Source organism: Dendrobates tinctorius, unplaced genomic scaffold (genome assembly GCF_039654945.1).
Source record: "Dendrobates tinctorius isolate UK_male_01 unplaced genomic scaffold, ASM3965494v1 ptg000211l, whole genome shotgun sequence".
NCBI lineage: Eukaryota > Metazoa > Chordata > Amphibia > Anura > Dendrobatidae > Dendrobates > Dendrobates tinctorius.
In genome coordinates this window covers 960,077-980,553 of record NW_027361878.1, presented here as the reverse complement: position 1 = coordinate 980,553, position 20,477 = coordinate 960,077, and the positions used below count along the sequence as shown (strand labels likewise).

Genomic DNA, 20,477 nt, shown 5'->3' with positions numbered 1-20,477 from the left:
GGAATGCCGGATCCGGCAAATGTTTTGTAAAACCTGATGTGCCGGATCCGGTTTTCTGCCGGATCCGTCTTGTTCTTGACAGACAAAACCGGATCCGTCTCATCCGGTTCATCCGTTTTTCTATCCGTTTTTCGACGGATTACGCCGGATCCGGTTTTTAAAATTGACCCTTGTGGCCTTCCGAACGGGATTGGCTACTGGAAAACTATATATAGCATGTTCCTACAGCCCTTCTTTGACAGGTTGTAGAGGAGAAAGTGCAGGTTGGAGAGAAGAGCAAGTTACTGGCGAAGATGGATGTTGTCATTGGAAATATTTTGAAGAATTTGGCGGATTTTATAGCGGAGGCGAATCGTTTGAGGGTGATTGTTCTGGAGAAGGAGAGAGCGAGACAGCAGCGCATCAGGCATCGTAGATGACGTTTGTGGATCCACCCCATCACAGCCAAGAGAATGACGCGTGGGGTCTATTCTACACTCTGCATGGACCTTGGACGAAACCCGGATAAATTTTTTGGATATGTTCGGATGAAAATGGAGAATTTTGATTACTTGGTGGAGCGCATTGCACACCTCATAAGAAAAGCGGACACCTATTGCCGCTTCTCTGTTTCACCCGCAGAGCGTCTGATGGTGACTTTAAGGTAAGCCACATTTATTGGATGTGATCGCATCAGAGCACACTTTCACTGCAATCTTGTTGGTGGTAGTTTGTATCTCCAAGTGTTATAGCTCAGTTTTGGTATGTAATGCTGTGATTTAAAACTATTTATTGTTTTTTAATTCCCCACAGATTTCTTGCAACTGGAGAATCCCTTTCGTCACTGCATTTCCAGTACAGACTCGGGATTTCCACCATATCTGGAATTGTGAAGTACACATGCCGTGCACTGTGGGACTCCTTAGCTGAAGAGTTTTTACCAGAGCCCACAACAGAGAGGTGGATTGAAATTGCTGACAAGTTTCAACAGATATGTCAGTTTCCCAACTGCTTGGGCGCTGTGGACGGGAAACATATCCGCATTGTAAAGCCAGCCGGATCGGGATCGGAATATTTCAATTACAAGAAATATTTTTCAATTGTCCTCATGGCCATCGCTGACGCGGAATACAAATTTATTGCGGTTGATATTGGGGCCTATGGCCGCTCCAATGACTCTCAAGTTTTCAAACTGTCTGCCATGGGGCGTAAACTGTATGGAAACACCTTCCAGTTCCCACCACCTAGACCGCTGCCGCAAACATCTGGTCCACCTATGCCATTTGTCTGTGTAGGGGATGAAGCCTTCCAGCTGTCAGAACACCTTTTGAAACCGTACTCTAGCAGAGGATTGACAAGACCAAAACGCATTTTTAATTACCGCCTCACAAGAGCAAGAAGAATGGTTGAATGTACCTTTGGTATTCTGACAGCCAAATGGCGGGTCCTATTGACTGCGATCAACCTCAAGACAGAAACTGTGGACGAGGTGATCAAAGCTTGCGTGGTACTCCACAATTTTGTTATCTGCAAGGAACCCATTTCCATTGAGGACACCTCTGAAGAAACCACCTTGCAAGATTACCATGACATTACCACTAGAAGTTCTGTGACGGTTTCAGTAATGAGGGACAATTTTGCACTATACTTTATGTCACCTCAAGGCAGAGTACACTGGCAGGATGACAGAGTGTGAAAGATTTGTGCCCTTAACCAAACTTGTGTACCTTCTGTACCAACAGTATATACCTTTGCCAACCAAAGTTGGCTATCTTGTCATGGTCTTAATATTTTTACCTTTAGGCCACAGGTGTGTACCTGGTTGTGTTTTATGCAAAGTATTTCACCTTTTAACAAAAGTTGTGTACATTGTTAGGAAATCACCAACAATAAACACAACTTTTCAGGTGAAATACTTTGCTTCAAACACAACCAGGAACACAACTGTGGCAAAAAGCTAAAATTTACCCACAGTTATATACCTGGTTTTGAATACCTTTTTACCTTTTAAATACCCTGTATTTAACCTTTTTTTTAAACATATTTCGCAGCAGAAAGAAATGACAGACAACCAGTGTAAACAATAATTTAACTTTTATTTAAAATATTTTTTTTTTGTAAACTGTTTTTAAAGTTAAAAAAACTTTTTTAATAAAGGTTTGAAACCAACCAAATGGGCATTTTTATTACAAAAAAACCATTATAACTCGTTGTAGTGTGGGGTGGAAATACTGCTGGAGGGGCTGCGGGACACTTCGACAATGGGAGTGTGGAGAGAGGACTGGGATCGTGGTGGGGAAGGAACAGTTAGAGGTGATGGTGTGGAAAAAGCTACAGAATGGGTGGACATGTGGGAGGCAGAAGAGGTGGTGGGCGGTGGAGTGGAGGGTTGGGCAGGGACTGTAGGAGCAGATGATGTTGATGGAAAGTTGTATGGGGAAGGAGTTTGGTACGGGGAAGGAGTTTGGTACGGGGCAGGTTGCTGGAAGTGGGGAGATGTCTGGTACTGGGGAGGTTGCTGGTACTGGGGAGGTTGCTGGTACTGGGGAGGTTGCTGGTACTGTGGAGGTTGCTGGTATGTAATAGGAGGGGGAGGATGGAAAGTGGCTGGAGGGGGTGCAGATGTAATAGGAGGGGGAGGATGGAAAGTGGCTGGAGGGGGTGCAGGTGGAGGAACTACAGTGGTGGGAGGTGGAGGTTGGGAGGTAACCTGCTGTAGAGCACCGTGGCACGAATGCATTACATGCATCTGCTGGGTAGGAGATAGTGTTGCCATGCGCTCCACAACAGACCTGAAAAAGGTGTGGTTTGGCGAAGATCTTGCTTCTGAATGCATGGTTTGCAGAAGTGTCTTCAACTCCAGAATGCTGGAGTTGATCTGCTGAAAGCCTGTGGAGATTTGCTCTGACAAGACTTTTAGACAGTTCTGGAAAGATGCATTCAGATGCAAGAACTCTGGCGCATTACTCTTTTCCTGACCCCTCTGCCGCTGCCGCCCAGTACCCGCAGGTGTACTAGAGGTGGCAGGGGCAGAAGGGTGGGGAAAAGGGAAAGCGATCTCCTCACCAGCAGCTTCATGTAATGTAGGCGGCCATGATGCTCCTGTGCTGGTGGATGGGACAGATGGGTCGAATGTGTGGGAAGGCTGGGAAGGTGCAGATGTACCGGGGCGGTCGAAGTGTCCCTCGGTGCCGGTCTCCTCAGGGATCGGCTCAGAAGGGTCCAATTGTGCAGGCTCCCGAGTGCTGCTCACCGTGCTGTGGAATAAAGAGAAAAAAAAACAATTAAAATAGTGACATGGTATGGCCCTGGCTGAAAAAAAAAAGTTACATCTAAACATTTTTTTGTCACATGTGGTGTGTAATATTTACCTTCTGGTGAGCATTGTTTCCCGGAGGAACGACAGGGCTCGTGCGTACTTGTACTTGCTCCTGCGTCCTCCAGATCCACTCGGGGCCCGCATCTCTTTATTGAACTCCTTCTTGAAACGATCCCTCACAGACCGCCACCGCTTCACAATTCTCTCCCCTGAAACGAGAAAGGGCAAAGTGGTTAGTATACAACATCAGTGTTTCCCAAACTCCAGTCCTCATGGTCCCCAGGGGTCATGTTTTCAGGATTTCCAAAGTAAATAGAAATCCTGAACACATGATCCGTGGGGACCACGAGGACTGGAGTTCGGGAAACACTGGTTTAAATCAAGCAACCGGTACTGTATATACTTACGCTCTTTAATCTGGGCCCGAGCTTCGAGGTCCTCCCAGCGGTCCACAAGGAGCGAACAGATTTCCTCCCAGAGTCGTCGGGTAACGATAAGGTCAGCATGGTGGCGGTCAGCCATATTCCAGAGCGGCTCCCTTTCTCTGACGAGATCGATGAGGTGGTCCACATCGAGTCCTCCATCCTCACCGTCAGAGTCGGGAGCACGCTGTGAAGGCTGTTAAAGAAAAAGACAAAAATAACATAATTAGCCTCCACAAAAGAAATGAAATAAAAAGTGGATGTAGGCATTTGTTTGCTGTGTGTGGTCTGCAGAACATTGTTTTCTATGTGTTGTGTGTAGTGTGATGTTGTGTTTCTGCGTTTGATGCAAAAAACTTACCAATTGTGAGCCCACTCCAAGTGTCTGTCCACCCCTTCCTTCTTCTTCTGGTAGCTCCTCTTCATCTTGTGATTCCTGTTTTGAAATAAAAGGCAATGAATAGACATATATTACAGAGATGATGGATTTTGGAAATAAAAACTTACCGTCAAACGCTGACGATGCGAGGGAGGGCTCCCAGAAGATGATGTGCTGTCTTCCTGGTGGCCAGACTCCATGGCTGTGGGTGGTGTTCCAGCTGCTGCCATTGCTGCTGCTGCATCTATTGGGCGGCTGTTGAATAAAGAGAAACAAAGGGCCAATGAATATCTTGATATTCAATAGCCCTAGTTTGGAGGAATGGGGGATTTGATAATTACCGTCTCTCATCTGCTGCTGGACTCCCCTCCCGTTGTTCAGCATGCTGCTCCATTTGGGGTGGTGCTGATGGTGCTGCTGCAGATGTCTGCTGCCTTCTCCTGCTCCTGGTTCTTGGCTTGGGTGGCATGTTGGGTGTGGCTGAGGGTCCCACTGTCTTCCTTTTATATATGTCTTGTGGGCAGAGCTACTGAGCATGCTCAGACCAAAAAAAACGGATCCGGCCACCGGATCCGGCTGTCGCCGAATCAGGCGCATTGCGGCGCTCATAGGCTTTCATTGTATGAAAAAGCCGGACACGCCGGATCCGGCGTGTCCGGCTTTTTCGCCGGAGACAAAAAACGTTACAGTAGCCGTTTTTTCCAGACGTCGGATCGCGTCACATTGCCGGATCCGGCGAAAATCGGATGAAACGCATGGCCATCCGGCTCGCTCCGGCTCTAATGCAAGTCAATAGAGGGGAAACCGGATCCGGCATTGCATTTCGCCGGATCCGGTTTCTGTCAAAAGCGCCGGATCGCGCCTGACGGCGAAAACCTGATGTGTGAAAGAGGCCTTAGGATACAAGCTTGTATTATGAAGTTAATTAAGGTTGACAAGCTTAAGTAAGAAGAATTGATGCATTTGGCATTCAATTGGGCACTGTTGGTGTGTTTCCTGTCCTCCTCTCACTGCCGACTTTTATTCCCCATTGACTTACATTGGGTTTCGTGTTTAGGTACGACCCCGACTTTTCCCTATAATCGGACGATCTTGCTCGACCCGACTTTTGGAAAAGTCGGGTTTCACGAAACGAAACGCGACCCTAAAAAACCAAAAGTCGCTCAACTCTACATGATACTATTGTTTTGGGTTTTCCCTGGTTGCAAACTCATATTCCAGTTTTGGATTGGAAATCTGTGTCTGTGGTGAGTTGGGGTTGTCAGTGTGTTCTTAGGGACACTCCTGTTTTCTCCACCTCTCCTCAGTCTCATGATATTCCTGATTATTTGGCTGATTTTTCTGATGTATTTAGTAAGTAAGTCTGCGTCTTTGCCTCCTCATAGGAGTTCTGACTGTGCAATTGAGTTGATGCCCGGGTGTAAATTTCCCAAGGGTCGGCTTTTCATCTTATCGGTACCAGAACATGATGCTATGCAATCTTATATCAAGGAGTCTTTGGAGAAGGGTCATCCCCTCTGCCTTCAAACATGCCACCATAACACCCATCCTCAAAAAATCAAACCTTGACCCAACTGCTATGCCCAGCTATCGCCCCATATCACTGCTCCCGTTTGCTTCCAAACTCCTTGAACAGCATGTCCATGCTCAACTTTCCTCCCATCTCTCATCTAACTCCCTCCTTGACATCCTGCAATCTGGCTTCCGCCCCCACCACTCCACTGAAACTGCCCTGACCAAAATCACTAATGACTTACTCACAACCAAAGCTAACAGACAATTCTCCATCCTCCTCCTTCTTGACCTGTCCACTGCCTTTGACACAGTTGACCACTGCCTACTGCTACAGATTCTTTCTTCCCTTGGCATCAAAGACTTTGCCCTATCCTGGATTTCCTCATACCTTTCTGACGGCACATTCAGCGTCTCCCACTCCCACACTACCTCCTCATCCCGCCCCCTCCCTGTTAGAGTCCCCCAAGGCTCTGTCCTGGGGCCCCTACTTTTTTCCATCTATACTCTTGGCCTAGGACAACTCATAAAGTCCCATGGCTTCCAGTACCACCTGTATGCAGATGACACTCAGATCTACCTCTCTGGCCCAGATGTCACCTCTCTGCTTTTCAGAATCTCGGAGTGTCTATCAGCCATATCCTCCTTTTTCACCTCTCGCTTCCTAAAACTCAACGTAGACAAAACTGAACTCATTATCTTTCCTCCATCTCACGTATCTCCCCTACCCGATCTATCTACTATGGTAAATGGCATCACGATCTCTCCCGCACCTGAAATCCGCTGCCTCGGAATAACTCTCGACTCTGCCCTGTCCTTCAAACCGCACTTCCAATCTCTTGCCACCTCCTGTCGCCTCCAACTCAAAAATATTTCCAGAATCCGTCCCTTCCTCAGTCCTCAATCTACTAAAACTCTTGTACATGCCCTCATCATCTCCTGCCTTGACTACTGCAGCACCCTCCTCTGTGGCCTCCCTGCTAACTCTATTGCACCACTCCAGTCTGTCCTCAATTCTGCTGCCCGACTTATCCACCTCTCTCCTCGCTACTCCCCTGTCTCTCCCCTCTGCAAATCCCTCCATTGGCTCCCAATTCCCCAACGAATCCTGTTCAAACTACTAACACTGACCTACAAAGCCATCCACAACCTTTCCCCTCCCTATATCTCTGAACTAGTCTCCTAATATCTTCCCTCACGTACTCTTCAATCCTCCTAAGACCTCCTACTCTCCTGCACACTTATTCGTTCCTCACACAACCGCCTCCAATATTTCTCCCGAATATCCCCTATCCTCTGGAATGCCATGCCTCAACACGTCCCATTATCCATCACCCTCGGATCCTTCAAACGGAACCTGAAAACCCATCTTTTCAGGAAAGCTTACAGACTGCAATAACCATTCTGCCACCTCACCACCGTCTAAGCTACCGCCTCATCACCGCCAGAGCTGCTGCACCCCCGACCTTCTGTTATTTCCCCGATATCCCGTAGAATGTAAGTCCGCAAGGACAGGGTCATCTCCCCTCTGTACCAGTTTGTCATTGTAAATTTGTCGTGGAAACTTGTTTACTGTTAACGATATCTATAACTTTGTATGTAACCCCCTTCTCATGTACAGCACCATGGAATTAATGGCGCTATATAAATAAATAAATAATAATAATAATAATAATAATAATAATAATAAATATCAGACCATCCTCTTCACCCTTAGTGCTGTTTTTTTTTTTTTTGTGACCAAGAAAGATGGTTCATTAAGGCGTTGTATTGTTTATCGTTCCCTTAACAAAATTACGGTTAAATATCAGTACCCGTTACCCCTGATTTCTGATTTATTTTCCAGAGTTAAAAGTGCCTACTGGTTTACCAAGCTTGACCTCAGGGGGGCATATAATCTTATTTGCATCAAGCACGGGGATGAATGGAAGATGGCGTTTAATACTCCGGAGGGACATTTTGAGTACCTGGTGATGCCTTTTGGGCTCACTAATGCGCCTTCTGTCTTCCAATCCTTTATGAATGATATGTTCTGGGACTTTGTGGATAAGTTTTTGATCATCTATCTGGATGATATTTTGATCTTTTCCAGTGATTGGGATTCTCATGTGGACTGTGTTCCGGATTTTGAGGGAAAATTCCCTGTATGTTAAGGGATCAAAATGCCTCTTTGGTGTACAGAGGATTTCATTTTTGGGATTTATTTTGTCTCCGTCGACTATTGAAATGGACCTGGCCAAGGTACAGGCCATTTATGATTGGGTTCAGCCCACTTCTTGAAGGCTCTCCAGAAGTTTTTGGGTTTTGCTAATTTTTATTGTAAATTTATAGGTAATTTTTCTGGTATTGTCAAACCACTGACTGATCTGACCAAGAAGGGCGCTGATGTGCTGAATTGGTCTCCAGAGGCTGTTTCGGCATTTCAGGAGCTTAAGCGGAGATTCACTTCTGCTCCGGTTCTACGGCAACCTGATGTCTCACTTCCATTTCAGGTGAAGGTAGATGCTTCTGAGATTGGTGCAGGAGCTGTCTTGTCCCAAAAAGATCCGGTGACTTCTAAAATGAATCCCTGTGCCTTCTTTTCTCGAAAGCTCTTTCCATCTGAACATAACTATGACGTGGGGAATCGGGAATTGATGGAGATGAAATGGGCATTTGAAGAGTGGAGACATTGGTTGGAGGGAGCTAGACATCAAGTTGTGGTCCTCACCGACCACAAGAATTTGATTTATCTTGAATCGGCCAAACGCTTGAATTCTAGACAGGCTAGGTGGGCCTTGCTTTTCACGCGTTTTAATTTTCTGGTCTCTTTTCTTCCGGGCACTAAGAATGTTAAGGCAGATGCCCTTTCTAGGAGTTTCTTTGCTGATTCTCTTATTGTGACCTAGCCTACTACCATCCTAGGTGAGGGGGCAGTTCTTCCTGCCATCTCGCCCGATTTGAGACGCGCCCTGGAGGAATTTCAGGAGGACAAACCTGAGCGTTGTCCTAAGGGAAAATTGTATGTTCCTGACCAGTGGAGGAAGAGAGTGATGTCTGAAGTTCATTGCTCCGCATTGGCTGGTCATCCAGGTATTTTTGGTACCAGAGATTTGGTGAGTCGGTCTTTTTGGTGACCTGCCTTATCTCGTGATGTCAGGAATTTTGTGCAGTCCTGTGGGACTTGTTCTCGGTCTAAACTCTGTTCTCGTTCTAGTGGGTTGTTGATGCCCCTGCCGGTGCCCAAGAGGCCATGGACCCATATCTCAATGGATTTTATTTCTGATCTTCCTATCTCCCAGAGAATGACTGTTATCTGGGTGATTTGTGATAGATTTTCAAAGATGGTCCATCTTGTACCACTCCCAAAGTTGCCATCTTCCTCAGAGTTGGTGCCCTTGATTTTACAACAGGTGGTTCGGTTGCAGGGGATTCCTGAGAACATTGTGTTGAACAGAGGAGTCCAGTTTGTTTCCAGATTCTGGAAAGCTTTTTGTTCCAATCTGGGAATTCAGTTATCTTTCTCCTCTACGTTTCATCCTCAGACCAATGGGCAGACTGAGAGAACAAACCAGACTTTGGAGTCCTATTTGAGATGCTTTATATCTGCTGATCAGGATGACTGGGTCTCATTATTGCCCTTGGCCGAATTCACAATAAACAATAGAGCTAGTTCTGCCATTTTGATGTCGCTCTTTTTCTCTAACTTTGGGTTTCATCCTCGATTTTCTTCAGGGAAAGTGGAATCTTCAGCCTGCCCAGGTGTGGACACTGTGGTAGAGAGAATGCAGCAGATTTGAGACCAAGTGGTGGATAAGTTGTCCCTATCTCAGGAAAAGGCCCAGCGATATTCCAAATGACATAGGACCATTGGTCCCCGGTTTAAAGTGGGTGATATGGTTTAGTTGTCGTCAAAGAATAGCTCTATGAAGGTTGTGTCTCCAAAGTTTAAGCCAAGATTTATTGGGTCTTATAAAATTTTGGAGATTCTTAATCCTGTTTCTTTTCGATTGGCTCTTCCAGTTACGTTTAAGATCCATAAAGTGTTTCATAAATCTCTGCCGATAGATTGGTTCGTGGTTTTCACCGGGCCCATCCTGATCGGCTTGGTGGCGTGGATGAGGGTTCGGTGACCCCTCCTCAGGGGGGGTACTGTTGTGCATTCACTTTCTGGTCTGCCTCTGGTTGCTGGTGAGGGTGGTGGAGCTGGTTGTATTGACAGAGGAGTCATGAGTTCTCTTTCCGGGCTCCCTCTGGTGGTTGCAGGAGGTAATGAAGCTGATCTAATTAACAGAGACCTGCCACCTGATAATGAGGATGACGATTGGACATCTGGAGTCTCGGACTGGATTTAAGACAGCCGACTCCCTATTTCCCTGCTGGTGATTTTTCCTGCCTCCTGAGGTCTTGGTTTCCAGTTCAGTCCCTGCATTCTCAAGCTAAGTGTTCTTTGCTATTGTTCACATTTGATTTGGTTTTGTCTGTTCAGTTTTGTGTGCTGAATTTCCATTCTTATGTTACTGTTTGTGCCAGTTTGCTTTTTGTCCCTTATTAGATTGGCCTCTTTTTGCTCTGTTCTCAGAATATGCCAGAGTGCTGATATAGTGGGTGAAGTCAAGTGACTTCAGGGTTTTTTTGCTATTAGAAGTGTTGGACATTTTTGCAGGTTTTTTGGCATGATTGCAGACAGTATCTTTCCTTTCCTGTCCTTTCTAGTTAGTGTGGGCCCCATCGTTTGCTCAGCCTATTTTCCAACCTGTGTTTGTGTTTTCATCTTGTCTCACCGACAGTATATGTTTGGGGGCTATCTATTCCTTTGGGGTCTGCTCTGGGGCTGTCTAGATTTCCCCTTTTCTTGCTTTAGGCTTATTTAGTCCTCCAGCTGTGTCGAGGCGTCTAGAATCATCGTAGGTACGCTCCACGGCTACTGCTAGTTGTGTGGATAGGATCAGGGGTTTGCAATCCGCTTAGTTACCAACCTCTCTGGTTTTCTGTGGCTTAGCTTGGTCTTGTTTTCCTCCTCGGTGACCCAAACATAACACTGTGTGGGGCTCATGCCATACATGGGGAGGCTGTGTGGGGCTCATGTCGTACATGGGGAGGCTGTGTGGGGCTCATGTCGTACATGGGGAGGCTGTGTGGGGCTCATGCCGTATATAGAGAGGCTGTGTGGGGCTTATGTGGGTGGCATGGGGGGTGGGGTTAGAACAGTTAATAATTTAAGAAAGAATAGAGGTACAGAGAGATACATAAAGTGCATGTATATTAATGCCAGAAGCCTTGCCAACAAGATGGAGGAATTGGAGTTAATGTTGTTGGAGCATAATTATGACATGGTGGGGATATCTGAGACATGGCTGGACGAGAGCCATGACTGGGCGGTTAATTTACAGGGCTATAGTCTGTTCAGAAATGACCGTACTAATAAACGAGGGGGAGGCGTGTGTTTATATGTAAAATCATCCTTAAAACCCATCCTCCGTGATAATTTATATGAATCTAATGAAAATGTAGAGTCCCTGTGGGTAGAGATAAGGGGAGGGGGGAAAAATAATAAATTACTGATAGGGGTTTGTTATAAGTCTCCAAAAATAATGGAAGCAATAGAGAATATCCTCATAAAGCAAACAGATGAAGCAGCGACTCAAGGAGAAGTCATTATTATGGGGGACTTCAACTACCCTGAAATACATTGGGGAACCGAAACCTGCAGTTCCAGCAAAGGTAATAGGTTTTTGACAACTATGAGAGACAATTACCTTTCACAACTGGTTCAGGACCCAACAAGAGGGGGGGCACTGCTAGACCTAATATTAACCAACAGGCCAGACCGCATATCAAATGTAAGGGTTGGGGGTCACTTGGGTAATAGTGATCACAAATTAATAAGTTTTCATGTATCCTTTAATAAGATGTGTAGTAGAGGGGTTACAAGGACACTAAACTTCAGGAAGGCAAATTTCCAACGGATGAGAGATGATCTTGGTGCAATTAACTGGGACGATATCCTGAGACATAAAAATACACAAAGAAAATGGGAGACGTTTATTAGCATTCTGAATAGGACCTATGCACAATATATACCGTATGGGAATAAACATGCGAGAAATAGGAGGAAACCACTATGGCTAAATAGAGCTGTAAGGGGTGCAATAAGAGATAAAAATAAAGCATTTAGAGAATTAAAGCAAGTAGGTAGTGATGAGGCATTAACTAAATACAGAAGATTAAATAAATTCTGTAAAAAGCAAATCAAGACAGCAAAGATTGAGACAGAGAGACTCATTGCCAGAGAAAGTAAAAATAATCCCAAAATATTCTTTAACTACATAAATAGTAAGAAGCTAAAACATGATAATGTTGGCCCCCTTAAAAATAGTCTGGGTGAAATGGTGGAGGAGGATGAGGAAAAAGCCAATATGCTAAATGACTTTTTTTCAACAGTGTTTACACAAGAAAATCCCATGACGGATAACATGATCAGGGATAAAAATTGTCCATTAAATGTCACCTGCTTAACCCAGCAGGAAGTACGGCGGCGTCTAAAAATCACTAAAATTGACAAATCCCCGGGCCCGGATGGGATACACCCCCGAGTACTGCAGGAATTAAGCACAGTCATAGATAGACCATTATTTTTAATCTTTAAAGATTCCATAATAACAGGGTCTGTACCACAGGACTGGCATATAGCAAATGTGATGCCAATATTCAAAAAGGGGACAAAAACTGAACTTGGAAATTATAGGCCAGTAAGTTTAACCTCAACTGTGGGTAAAATCCTGGAGGGTCTCTAAGAGATACTATACTGGAGTATCTGGAGAAGAATAAACTTATGACCCAATATCAACATGGGTTTACAAGGGACCGTTCCTGTCAGACTAATCTGATAAGCTTTTATGAAGAGGTAAGTTCCGGACTGGACCAAGGGAATGCAGTGGACGTGGTGTATATGGACTTTTTAAAAGCTTTTGGTACGGTGCCACACAAAAGGTTGATACATAAAATGAGAACAATGGGGATAGGGGAAAATATGGGTAGGGGGGTTAAGAGCTGGCTCAGGGATAGGAAACAAAGGGTGGTTATTAATGGAGCACACTCGGACTGGGTCACGGTTAGCAGTGGGGTACCACAGGGGTCAGTTTTGGGCCCGCTTCTTTTTAACATATTTATTAATGACCTTGTAAGGGGCATAGAGAGTAGAATTTCAATATTTGCAGATGACACTAAACTCTGCAGGGTAATCAATTCAGAGGAGGACAATTTTATATTACAGGAGGATTTATGTAAACTAGAAGCTTGGGCTGATAAATGGCAAATGAGTTTTAATGGGGATAAATGTAAGGTCATGCACTTGGGTAGAACGAACAAGATGTATAATTATGTGCTTAATTGTAAAACACTGGGCAAAACTGTCACTGAAAAAGACCTGGGTGTATGGGTGGACAACAAACTCACATTTAGTGGCCAGTGTCAGGCAGCTGCTGCAAAGGCAAATAAAATAATGGGATGCATTACAAGAGGCATAGATGCTCAGGAGGAGAACATAATTTTACCTCTATATAAGTCACTAGTGCGACCACACTTAGAATACTGTGTACAGTTCTGGTCTCCGGTGTATAAGAAAGACATAGCTGAACTGGAGCGGGTGCAGAGAAGAGCGACCAAGGTTATTAGGGAACGGGGGGGTCTGCAATACCAAGACAGGTTATTACACTTGGGGTTATTTAGTTTGGAGAATCGAAGGCTTAGGGGTGATCTTATTACAATGTATAAATATATGCGAGGACAGTACAAAGACCTATCTAATGATCTTTTTACTCTTAGACCTGTGACGGGGACAAGGGGGCATCCTCTACGTCTGGAGGAAAGAAGGTTTAAGCATACTAACAGACGCGGATTCTTTACTGTAAGAGCAGTGAGACTGTGGAACTTTCTGCCATATGATGTTGTAATGAGTGATTCCCTACTAAAATTTAAGAAGGGACTGGATGCCTTTCTTGAAAAGTATAATATTACAGGGTATATACACTAGTTTCTTTAGTGTTGCGTTGATCCAGGGAGCTAGCCTGATTGCCGTATGTGGAGTCGGGAAGGAATTTTTTTACCCAATGTGAAGCCCACTGTTTGCCACATGGGGTGTTTTTTGCCTTCCTCTGGATCAACATGTTAGGGCAAGTTAGGATAGGATATGGGTTGAACTAGATGGACTTAAAGTCTCCCTTCAACCTTAATTACTATGTTACTATGTTATGCCGCATATGTAGTAGACTGTGTGAGGCTCATGCTGTATATAAGGGGCTGTGGGGGGTTCTAAGATATATGGGGGGTGTCAGCATACTTAATTATGCTGAATATTAAGTGATACAATTAATAATAAATTAATAATGAGTAGAATTAATTTCAAGCTATTAGTTCGGCCCTCCACAACAGTCATGGTCTCTCATGTGGCCCTTTGGGAAAATTAATTGCCTACCCCTGCTATATACTAAGGAAGTGTGCTATACATAATAAGTGTGCACACTATATACTAAAGGATTGTGCTATACATAAGTGAGTACACTATAAACTAAAGGATTGTTCTATACATAATAAGGCAACATTCCTGTTTCCATGTGCAGTGTCAGTGTGCTGCTCACTTTTACAGATGCATTGAGCATATCATATTCTAATCCTCACAATCAAATCAGAAAAGACCTATACAACTCTACGAGTCCATGTGCCATCCAATAAAAACATTGGGCAGCACAGGGACATTTCACACAAATGTGAGATTGTGATCTAAGACATTTTACAGATAACATTATCACTCCATGTCACACAGTGCAGATACATAATAATATTCACATCCAGGCACTTACCACTGACGTCTCGTCTGATTAGAGTCGCTTTCTCCTGTTTCTTCTCCATTTGGTCAGAGCTTCATGTCGACATCTCCCAGCCATGACTTGTTTTGTCACGATGATCTTCGCAGCCCTGAAAATAACAAGGTCACATACATTGTATACATACTTGTGTCTCCCCCTGAATACAGGTATGTACCCCACCATTAACATACTAATAGCCACGTACCAATCAAAATATAAAATTATGAGCAGCGCTCTTACCCCCATTAACTATAATCTATAATTAAAAATTATTCAGTCTCTGTGACTCTCCCCAATTAACTGTAAGGCGATTAGATGTGCAGATGGAGTATTTGCAAGCATCTACAGTACAAGCCGAGAGAATGAGATCCGTGAGGTCTCATGCACATGTTGATTATTTTTTTCCTTGCAGATATGCAGCAAATTAATATCTGCATAATGTCAAATCTGGCAGCGTATTTCACCCACACTAATGAGTGGGAATAATAAGCAACAAAAGCATGTAAAAAATGTGGCAAAAAATGTATTTTTCGCAACATTCATCCTTCCAACACATAAGATATGCAGCAGAATTTTCTCCAGCAAATCCTGAATGTGTGCACATAGCCTTAGTCCCTGTCCTGTGTCCCCCCATTCATTATTATTACTTGATTGCATCGTAATGATTTGTCATCTCCCCACCTCCATCATTGTCCTTCCCCCGCATCCATCATTGTCCTCACCACCACCCCCATCATTGTCCTGCCCCCACATCCATCATTGATCTCCCCTACCACACCTCTTGGACCTCTCCCCAGTGTTTTGGTAAAAAATAAAAAACACAGCTTAGCTCTCCGTCCGTTCCCTGCAGCATCGTTGTTGCCGCCCACTTTCTCTCTGACATCATCAATCCGCGCGTGTCTGTGTAAGACAGAAAGCGCTGAGAAGGAAGCAGAGAACGGATTCCTGTAGCTCCGCTGCCATTTTCTCCTGTAGTCAGCGCGGCTGCAGGGATTACTCCCTGCCTGCTATGCATAATGAGGGCAATCTAGCCATGGCCCCCACAGTGTCTTGGTCTCTGAGAATCAGACAAGATTGCCCTCATTATTAGCCTTCCTGCAAGGTTCCCCTCCACCTCCGGGCCACGATGCAGCTGCACCGGCGGTATGTCCGCCCCTGACTGAAAGATGTCTTATCTTTTTAATATGATGGAACACAGCTTACCTTTTTATTTGGAGCACGGCTGGAGGAAATTCTTTCTTGGACTATTGATTTATGCAGAGTTTTTTGACAGTCCAGTTCCCATTTATTTCTGAACAGTTTTGCAAACACTTTTATAAGCTAAATCATAAAAAGGAAGACAAGTTTTTTTCGAGCTCACCCTCATATCAGTCTGCAATCACTGGAAACACAGTGCATAGGAGCACTTATAAGAAGTCAATCCCCCGTAATGGTGCAAGGTAGTAAGGGATCCGGCACATACAAGTAGATACAAATCAATGTTTATTCTAAAATCATTAAAACGTCTTCATCCTCAAAAATCATTCCATAAAAATGTTACGCAAAAGGTCTATAAACCATGAGAGTTAATACGCAAAGTTAGGAATGTGTTTTCAGTGGGCTTGTGAGCTCACACCATATCAGGCAGATAATGGCTTTGACATGCAGCCAGGATCTCCCTCTTAACAGTCACAAGTGGAGTGGAGCCCAAGGCTGTTAATCTGTTGAATGTCACTGTCAATCTCTAACATTAACAGCATGGGGGTGCGTCATTCAATGAGTCCATCGGCAGGGTGCCAATTGGTTTCTATGACAGCCATGGGTCCATTAAAGACCTCAATGTCTGTCATCCTGTTTCTCGGCTTCAAAGGAGACCACGATGTGTGCTATACACAGCAATACTGTGGTATTACTGTATATAGTACAAGCGATCAGATGATAGGTTCAAGTCCCCTAAGGGAACTACCAAACGCAGTAAAAAGTAAGAAAACCATTTTTTACAAAAAATTCAAATTATCCACCTTTTTCTCCTTTAAAAATGAAGATACTATTTTAAAAAAAATCATATATTGCATCACCATATTTATAAAAGTTTGATGTATCAAAACATAAAATTAATCTGGTCGGTAAACACCATAAACAGAAAAAATTATAAATTACAAAATTACATTTTTTTTGGACGACGTAACACTGCAAAATATCATATGTATCCCAAAATGATAATATTTTGTCTCACCCAGCAAAATATGAGCCATCACACAGTTCTATCGACTGAAAAATGACATATACATCTTGAAAACTTGGGTTTTTTTTTTTTTTTACAAAATTTTCAAATTTTTTTTTCAACACTAAAATAATAAAATTATTGGATAAGTTTGGAATCGCCATAATTGTACTAACAAGGAGAATCATATTGGCAGGTCAATTCTACCACTCAATGAAAGGCCTTGTGGACCATGCACATGAAAGCCGTTCTCTGCAGTGTGTCCGCATCGGACATTACCTGTCTGAATCCTGCTCATATAGGTACTATACACATGATCAGGTTTTTAAATACATCGGTTAGGGACTGCTCTGACACGGGTTACCTTGACGTTTGGTAGAGTGGCTTAGTATACATTTTTTGCAAAAAACATATCAACCAAATACCCTGTTTTTTATCATCTTTTTACTAGCACTTGCTGTTTACTGTTACTTTTTTTTACATTTTTACACGTTTTATTGTGTTTTTCTGCGTTTCAAGGTGAGACTAATGGTAGGTTTGAATACAAGAAATATCTATGTATCTATGTAGGCATACATATGGGGTTATTGAAAAGAAAAATAATATCGTTTTGAGGAATCCAAATATATACTGTATACAATATATACAGTCATATGTTAAAGTTTGGGCACTCCTATTAATGTTAACCTTTTTTCTTTATAACAATTTTGGTTTTTGCAACAGCTATTTCAGTTTCATATATCTAATAACTGATGCACTCAGTTATATTTCTGGATTCAAATGAGGTTTATTGTACTAACAGAAAATGTGCAATCTGCATTTAAACAAAATTTGACCGGTGCAAAGGTATGGGCACCTCAACATAAAAGTGACATTAATATTTCGTAGATCCTCCTTTTGCAAAAATAACAGCCTCTAGTCGCTTCCTGTAGCTATTAATGAGTTCCTGGATCCTGGATGAAGGTATTTGTGACCATTCCTGCTTACAAAACAATTCCAGTTCAGTTAAGTTTGATGGTCGCCGAGCATGGACAGCCCGCTTCAAATCATCCCATCATCCCATAATATTCAGGTCTGGGGACTGGGATGGCCATTCCAGAACATTGTAAGTGTTCCTCTGCATGATTGCCTGAGTAGATTTGGAGCGGTGTTTTGGATCATTGTCTTGCTGAAATATCCATCCCCTGCGTAACTTCAACTTCGTCACTGATTCTTGCACATTATTGTCAAGAATCTGCTGATACTGAGTTGAATCCATGCGACCCTCAAGTTTAACAAGATTCCCTGTGCCGGCATTGGTCCCACAGCCCCAAAGCATAATGGAACCTCCACCAAATTTTACTGTGGGTAGCAAGTGTTTTTCTTGGAATGCTGTGTTTTTTAGCCTCCATGCATAACGTCTTTTTGTATGACCAAACAACTCAATCTTTGTTTCATCAGTCCACAAGACCTTCTTCCAAAATGTAACTGGCTTGTCCAAATGTGCTTTTGCATACCTCAGGCGACTCGGTTTGTGGCGTGCTTGCAGAAACGGCTTCTTTCGCATCACTCTCCCATACAGCTTCTCCTTGTGCAAAGTGCGCTGTATTGTTGACCGATGCACAGTGACACCATCTGCAGCAAGATGATGCTGCAGGTCTTTGGAGGTGGTCTGTGGATTGTCCTTGACTGTTCTCACCATTCTTCTTCTCTGCCTTTCTGATATTTTTCTTGGCCTGCCACTTCTGGGCTTAACAAGAACTGTACCTGTGTTCTTCCATTTCCTTACTATGTTCCTCACAGTGGAAACTGACAGGTTAAATCGCTGAGTCAACTTTTTGTATCCTTCCCCTGAAAAGCTATGTTGAATAATCTTTGTTTTCAGATCATTTGAGAGTTGTTTTGAGGAGCCCATGATGCCACTCTTCATAGGAGAATCAAATAGGAGAACTACTTGCAAGTGGCCACCTTAAATACCTTTTCTCATGATTTGATACACCTGGCTATGAAGTTCAAAGCTCAATGAGGTTACAAAACCAATTTAGTGCTTCAGGAAGTCAGTAAAAAGTAGTTAGGAGTGTTCAAATCAAGAAAATGATAAGGGTGCCCATACTTCTGCACCGGTCAAATTTTGTTTAAATGCAGATTGCACATTTTCTGTTAGTACTATAAACCTCATTTGAATCCAGAAATATAACTGAGTCCATCAGTTATTAGATACATGAAACTGAAATAGCTGTTGCAAAAACCAAAATTGTTATAAAGAAAAAAGGTTAACATTAATAGGGGTGCCCAAACTTTAACATATGACTGTATATATTGTATATAGCAATATTGTATATAGCAATAGTGACTAATTTGAATGAAAAAAAAATAACCGTGAAAGATCAGATTACCTTTGGGTTATGTGCACACACAGCATTTTTTTTCTGCGAAAAATGCAGCATTTTACGGTCCCAGCAAAGTGAATGACGTTTCTGTAATCTCATGCAGATATTGCTTATTTTTTCTTTAATGTATATCCAATATATGATAGTTGGGTTTAATATATGTTAGACATCTTATTTTTTTTTCTTTGCAGATTTGAAGTGGCGGTAAATCTCCAGACAGTCATTTCTTTCTGCGTTTTGGCAGCATTTTTCACTCATTGTAATGACTGGAAAAATATATGCAAAAATGCGTCAAACACATGAATATTTTCAGCTGCGTTTTTTCTGCTAACACTTCAGTATTTACTGCCAAAATGTCGGCAGTAAATAATTATCGTGTGCACATACCCTTATTCATCTCTGGGGTCTCTACAGACCCCAGAGCAAAAAAAAAATTTTAAAAATATATTTACGCTCACTTTTTCAGTCTCTCCTTTACTCACTGCCATCCACCTGGTCCTCGCCGCATCTTCTTATCCTCGCAGCTTGTGTTGGAGTCTTCAGACCTCTCATACTGTGCCAGACTTCTTGCTGTTATGGCATCCAGGAGTGTTCTGTGCAAGCGTGAGGGAGGTCATTGTAGTCATGACGTTACAACGTGTCCTTCATGTTCATATGCGCAGAATCCCCCGGATGCCATGACATCATGAAGTTCTTGCACAATGTGTGAGGCCCAATGATTACACTATGAACTGTGGGGAAATCAGGAGAAGGTCTGGAGATGTGAGCAGTAGTGATGAGCGAGTATACTCGTTGCTTGGGTGGTCTCCGAGTATTTTGGCGTGCTCGGAGATTTAGTTATATTCATCTCATCTGCATGATTTGCGACTTGTAGACAGGCTGAATACATGTGGGAATTCCCTAACAACCAGGCATTCCACACATGTACTCAGCCTGTCCAGCAGTCGCAAATCATGCAGCTGAGACGGCGAAAGCTAAATCTCCGAGCGCGCCAAAATACTCGGAGACCACCCGAGCATGATCGGGAAAACCCGAGCAACAAGTATACTCGCTCATCACTAGAGAGCAGTATGGAGAGTTTAAAAATTGTTTTCATTTTTTGTAACCTTTTGATGACCTCTTAATAGTTCAGAAAAAAGGCAGCTAGCAGCGCCATTTACTGTACTCGAATGGAAGACAAAATACAAAACAAAATCTGCATTTTAGCGAATATAGATTTTTGCAAAATTCGAATAGAAATTAAATTCCACTCAAACATATTCATCTCTAATCAATGGGTTATGATAATACTGAATACATGTAGGGAAGGTAGGATTACATCTGAATAATATATGTACCGTACATGATGGCAGTTTCTATTAGGGACACACATATCTAATTTCATTAGGCAGAGCGCTTCACCATTGTTCCCTTTAGATGCTGTATATGCACAGACTGCATGCAGGACT

At 43.3% G+C, this 20,477-nt stretch overlaps 1 protein-coding gene across 1 annotated transcript; it reads right to left on the bottom strand.

Moving 5' to 3' along the window:
* Positions 1-1,596: 1,596 nt before the first annotated feature.
* Positions 1,597-15,109, bottom strand: LOC141058192 (uncharacterized). The gene is made up of 2 exons (XM_073554343.1): positions 3,351-15,109; positions 1,597-3,236 (listed from the first exon to the last, which is right to left on the bottom strand). The coding sequence occupies exons 1-2, from the start codon at positions 3,440-3,442 to the stop codon at positions 2,180-2,182; spliced, it is 1,149 nt and encodes a 382-aa protein (XP_073410444.1). The 5' UTR covers positions 3,443-15,109; the 3' UTR covers positions 1,597-2,179.
* Between the last annotated feature and the right edge of the window lie 5,368 nt (positions 15,110-20,477).

Coding starts and splice junctions, on each gene's coding strand:
- LOC141058192 (XM_073554343.1), bottom strand. CDS start 3,442: ATGCGGGCCCCGAGTGGATCTGGAGGACGCAGGAGCAAGTACAAGTAC. Junction 3,237..3,350: donor GAAACAATGCTCACCAGAAG/GTAAATATTACA, acceptor TTTATTCCACAG/CACGGTGAGCAGCACTCGGG.